Raw genomic sequence first — 5,440 nt, 5'->3', positions numbered from 1 at the left:
TCCAAAACTAAAATTTCTGTCGTTGATTCTCCAAAGTAAAATCATTATCCATCCTCTTCTCAGCTCGGGTTATCAAAGATCTGTCCAGGAATTCGTTGCTCCAATCTGAATTCTGAACCGCTGCTGACTGCCGCCGATGCAATCTCTTCGCCCTTTTCGAGTACAACAAGTCGACCCTAATAGCTATTACCATGGATTATCGGTATAACCTGTTGACCGTTTGACAAGGGTGGAAGTGCTCCCAACAAAATTTTTAATTCATCAGACGAGCGCTATATTGTTCGCAAAATAAGGGAAAACCCAAGATTATCGGCTCCAAAAGTGGCCAATGAAGTTGGGGAAGAGCTGGGCAAGTCATGCCACCCAGAAACGATTCGCCGGGTGCTCCGGGAGCATGACTTCAATGGCAGAGTAGCGCGCAAGAAACCATTTATAAGTGACAAAAATAGGAAGTGTCGCCTGAAGTTTGTCCAGGACAATTTGCACAAGGACAATGCCTATTGGAATACAGTGTTATTCTGTGATGAGTCCAAATTTAATATTTTCGGATCAGATGGAGCTTCTTATGTGTGGCGTAAGCCCAATACTGAACTGCAAGCTAAAAATTTAAAGGCCACAGTAAAGCATGGCGGTGGCAGCGTTATGGTATGGGCCTGTATGTCGGCAGCCGGCGTCGGAAACCTCCAATTTATTGAAACAACTATGGATAAAACTGTTTATCTCGAGATATTGAAGGCCAATTTGCTTCAAAGCGCAGAAAAACTTGGTATTGCGGACGTCTTTAGGTTCTACCAAGATAATGACCCGAAGCATAAGGCGGGCATTGTGCAGACGTGGCTCATCTGGAACTGTCCTCATGTTGTCCATCCACCAGCCCAGTCACCAGACGTGAATGTCATTGAAAATTTGTGGGCCATTTTGGATACAAATATCCGAAAAAGAAAAATTTCGAATAAATCGGACCTTAAAACGGCATTAACCGAGGAATGGGAGAAGATAACGCCACAAGTGACCCAAAAGTTGGTGGAATCGATGCCAAAAAGGCTCAAAATGGTAGTTGACCAAAAAGGTGGTCACACCAAATATTAATATCTAAAATTTTTTTTTTTAAATATAAGTTTAATAGTGTAATTTACTAGCTGGTTGAAATAAGCTGTGGCATTCTTTTTGGTTCATTTTTTAGTTTTTAAGTTCTGAAAATGTTATGAATACATTTAAAAAATAAATGAATTCATATTTTATATTTTGAAACATTACATTAACTACCTGTTAATGTAATTACCTCGCTTTTTGTTTAGATTTTATAGAAAGACAAACTTTTTTCAGGGTTCTGGTTGAAATAAGCTGTGAGCCACTGTACCTCTTTCAGACGAGGTGCTTTGCAAGCTCTCCTCACTAGATTCGAGGTCGTGTTTGAAATTGATTCGAAATTTATTATGTATTTTGAAAATGGTCGCTCAAAGTCTATGTCTAAGTCGCATAAAATATTAATAAAAGAATTAATTATCCGGCAAGAGCCGAACAGCAACTGAAAAGGCGAAATTAAAGGGTATTCTTGCTTTAAAGCTGTCAACAACAACAACAGCCGTCAGTTTATCGATTTCATACAGGGTTGAATATGGTTTATCGAAAAATAGTATCGACTCATCGATACTTAAAGGTATCGATTATCGATTATGAAAAAACTTAGTAAGCACGTTTTATTTCTGAATTAATCCATGTGAAAAATTTCTGTACTGCAAAGGTCAAAAAGGTCTGTACTGTAAAGAAAACCATAAAAAAATACTTCACGTGCTATTGAAAAATTTGTTGTATCTTTTCTTTGTGGAAATCCAGGTAATATTCAGAATGCGCGAACGCGAAATAAAAGCACTGTGGGAGGAAATGGTATACCAATGTGGTGGAATGTTCTCGGATGAGGAATTGTTTAAGTATCATAAGAGGTTCCTAAGGAGTTGGGCCACTTGTGAATCCGTAATAATGCTGAAAAAGGAAGATTTAATGGAACCAATACGAAAGCGTTTAGTGGCGGCGCCAGCATCGGAGAAAAAGAAATCGAGATCTGCGTTGACTGGAACTAAGCGTCGTTTTAGCCATTATCAGGAAGACTCCGATGATTCTGATGATTCTGAAGACAATATACCATTGGCTGTTTTGAAAAAACGTGCGAACAATAAAAACAAAAACCAACAGAATCTCACGTTGCTCACGTGCCGAAAGCTAAACGGAGCCTTGGTCGTCCCTCAGAAAGTGCCAGGCTTCCGGAGCCGCAAAATGGTGACAAGAGAAAAGAGCTAAAAGCGAAGATGAAGGCACAGCGCTTAGCAGTGCGGCAACGGAAATCAAAGAACTCTGCCGTAAAAATTGTAAGCTCAATTTTGGAATTAATGTCACTTAATCAGTTTCTTTTGTTGCCACAGATCGATGAAGTGCAAGCAGCGCATATTGCACCGGTAATTGATTTGTCACCAGCTAAAGAATTGCCGAAGAAGGACACCCGTAATATGCCAGGCGACAGCAAAAAGATTTCTGAGAGGAATGGACCAATTACCCATTCTAATGATTCGATGCAACAAGAATTGGACGCACCTTTGATGTTAAATTCCATACGCTTTGATCATACCTATAATCTGACTCCAACTACAGATGACAAGTATTTTCATAAGAAACAACAGAAATATAATGATATGGCAGGTGCAACCGATGATATTGAAGTTGATGAGCTTTTAATAGACGATGCTTTGGAAATGACTGCCCCAATTACGGATGTTAATATGGATTTATGTGAAATCTTGCAAAATGATGGGGCAAACGCTCAACTCGATATGCAAGTGGATAATGGAATAGAGCTCTGGTTACAGGATATCGATACCGAAATGCCAGGTAAATTGGATTATGAATTAAATGAAAAACAAGACAAAAACATTCCAAATTCCATAGATATGCCGTCATTAGAGTTCGAATCAAGCGGAAATAACGACACATTAAATGAATTGGGACATTATGATGAACAGCAAAATGAGCCGCCAAATTTTGAGAACATTTTAATTAATCAGTTATCTAATAATAGTACATTATTGGAACTAACAGCAGCAGCATCAGAGATACATAATCATAATAAGGAGGAATTCATATTGGAGGATCAGCTGGCAACGTCGTTGAAATCAAAGGAGGAAACTACAGTAAATAAGACTCCATTGGAGCTGGAAGCCTCTGAAATCAATGAACTAAACTATGATTACGATGATGATGATGATGTGCTGTCAGTGGTTGCCTCCTGTTATGACTTGGAAGATTTGATAAATGATGAACCAGTAGAACTGAAATCAGTAGAAACTGAAATGTACCAGCAGCAGGATGAAAAGAAGAAAATAGATCTACAGATACTAAAAGACCAGCCAAAGGTTATGCAATCCCTATATAAGGCATCCGAGATTAAACCTAAACCAAAACCTGATCCAGTTGCAGTTGCGAAAAATCTGGAACCACTTGCAGAAGCTGCAAATCCGGAACCAATTGAATATCCACAAGATGAAGTGAATACACAACGTGTCCAGGCCTTGGCTGCCCGTCGTCCATCCGTTAATTGTCCTGTATTTGCTCCACTCTATCGGCTGCCACAAGTGCCAAATTCTTATGATAATATAACGTCTGTATCCACTGACATTTACAATGGCATGAATCTTGGAAAGATATTCGGCATCAAGTGTTGGCCAAATTTGGACCTTGAGTGCCCGAAAGTGGATTGTGATCATGAAGCTCCAAACATTCACGATGTCGTCGGACGTCTAATGCGTCTCAATGAGGACGAGTTGATCTCCAGCTACGAGTCAATCAGAGAAAGCAGCGTGCTTTTTCAAAAATACATAACGCACTTTGCCGATATATTTGCCAACCGTCGCATGTTTAGATGCTTACTTCAAACGATTGTAGATTGTCGGCTGTATAAAGAATTCATCGCCCCTTGTTTGCTCCACTTATATACGGCTTGTAAGCAATTTGGAAAGGAAGCCGAGGGTCTGAAATGCATTATGCAACATCTGTGGTTGCCGAGCAAGGCAAGTAAGTTTAAAGAATTGACCGAAGCCATTTTGAATATTTTGGCGTCGGCCAATTGGTCAGATTATGAGACAGAATTAACGGATTTGTTTAAGACCCATCACTTTCCCATGCCAAATGATTTTATGACAGCTGTTGTGAAATCGGCCTTGATGAAGAGAGAATTATTGCAGGTAGCCTTACAGTTGGTGGTGTTACGACGCGTCGATGGAGTCCATGACAAGGCCCTTGCTGAAGCGCTAAAAATGATAGCTCACATCGATGACACTTCGCAACTGGAATCTACGACTGTCAAAGCAACGTCTGAGCCATTGCAGCATAAACCTAATAGTAGCGAATGCCAAAATGGTTCGACTAAAGATGAATGTGTTAGCAAGAATCGAGCTACAATAATATCCGTCGACTACCTGCATACCGCAGCGAATGGAGTCTCCACTTGGCAGCCCTTAGATAATTACAAACCCAAATAAAAATAACGAATTTTAACATAAATTCATCTAAGGCTCTTAGAATCGAAACACATTTTAGATTCTTACTGATTATTTTCGTACACATTTTCAAATGTTCTATTAAATTTTCAAGAAGAAATGAATTCTGTAAACCTTGTGCCTTTTGACTGATTGCAAAAATAAATAAACTAAATTGGTTCAATCATATGTTTTGAAATTGTTTTAAAAATAAGTCAAGGAAATTCATAATAGAATAAAATGGGAATGTGAAAGGGACTGGCGCTATTCGGTTGTCCGGCAGAATACCAGGAACCGCAACAGTTAAAACTTCTGAGTTGAATTGTGTTTGTAAATTTAATGCCAATTATTATTTTCGATTTTTAACCTATGTAGGTTCCTATCTGTTGGGAATCTGAATTATGTCCAAATCCTGCAGAGCCGCGAGATAGATAGAGATAGAGATAGATATAGAGAGATAGAGATAGTAATAGATATAGAGATAGAGATGAAATTTATCATATGAAAAAAACTTAATACACACATTTTATTTCTGCATTAATCAATAGCAAAAATTTCTGTATGGTCAAAACGAATTCTTTTTATTTATATTGGGAAATTATTGATAAAAGTCACTGTTTTCGACTTATCGTTTTTATGCTTCCTTCTATGCGTTGTCCACTTCTGACCAAAATTAGTATAATATATAATTTTTATGTCTGAAATAAACTTGAATAAACATCTGTAAGCAACTAGAAAACCAGACAATTTGCGAGAAGAAGTAAGCTTGCCATTTTCTTCTTCAAAACCCTTGTTGAAAAATGCAGCTCGAAAATCGTTTCATATTTTTTGTGGGATTGTGTTATTTATGCTTATGAGCAATTAAATCTATGATGATGACAATGAGACTATTCGGCGAAAAAAAAGAATACAAA

At 38.2% G+C, this 5,440-nt stretch overlaps 1 protein-coding gene and 1 long non-coding RNA gene across 3 annotated transcripts; both read left to right on the top strand.

Annotated features, from left to right (window-relative positions):
* Positions 1-1,670: 1,670 nt before the first annotated feature.
* Positions 1,671-1,931, top strand: LOC124460655. The gene is made up of 2 exons (XR_006954662.1): positions 1,671-1,753; positions 1,837-1,931. It is a non-coding gene; the product is annotated as an uncharacterized LOC124460655 (long non-coding RNA).
* A 250-nt stretch (positions 1,932-2,181) lies between these two features.
* Positions 2,182-4,713, top strand: LOC124460654. 2 transcript variants are annotated; one of them, XM_047011926.1, is made up of 3 exons: positions 2,182-2,357; positions 2,421-2,883; positions 2,941-4,713. In XM_047011926.1, exons 1-3 carry the CDS (start codon positions 2,307-2,309, stop codon positions 4,527-4,529), a joined length of 2,103 nt encoding a protein of 700 aa, XP_046867882.1. In that variant the 5' UTR covers positions 2,182-2,306; the 3' UTR covers positions 4,530-4,713. The 2 variants fall into 2 exon arrangements, with proteins under 2 accessions (XP_046867882.1, XP_046867881.1); XM_047011925.1 differs by having other exon boundaries at positions 2,182-2,366.
* Positions 4,714-5,440: the final 727 nt, after the last annotated feature.

This window comes from Drosophila willistoni (genome assembly GCF_018902025.1).
Source record: "Drosophila willistoni isolate 14030-0811.24 chromosome XR unlocalized genomic scaffold, UCI_dwil_1.1 Seg143, whole genome shotgun sequence".
Classification (NCBI taxonomy): Eukaryota; Metazoa; Arthropoda; class Insecta; order Diptera; family Drosophilidae; genus Drosophila; species Drosophila willistoni.
Note: the sequence above shows the minus strand (reverse complement) of the source record. Positions and strands in the feature narration are given on the sequence as shown.

Coding starts and splice junctions, on each gene's coding strand:
- LOC124460654 (XM_047011925.1), top strand. CDS start 2,307: ATGAAGGCACAGCGCTTAGCAGTGCGGCAACGGAAATCAAAGAACTCT. Junction 2,367..2,420: donor AGAACTCTGCCGTAAAAATT/GTAAGCTCAATT, acceptor TTGTTGCCACAG/ATCGATGAAGTGCAAGCAGC. Junction 2,884..2,940: donor TATCGATACCGAAATGCCAG/GTAAATTGGATT, acceptor CAAATTCCATAG/ATATGCCGTCATTAGAGTTC.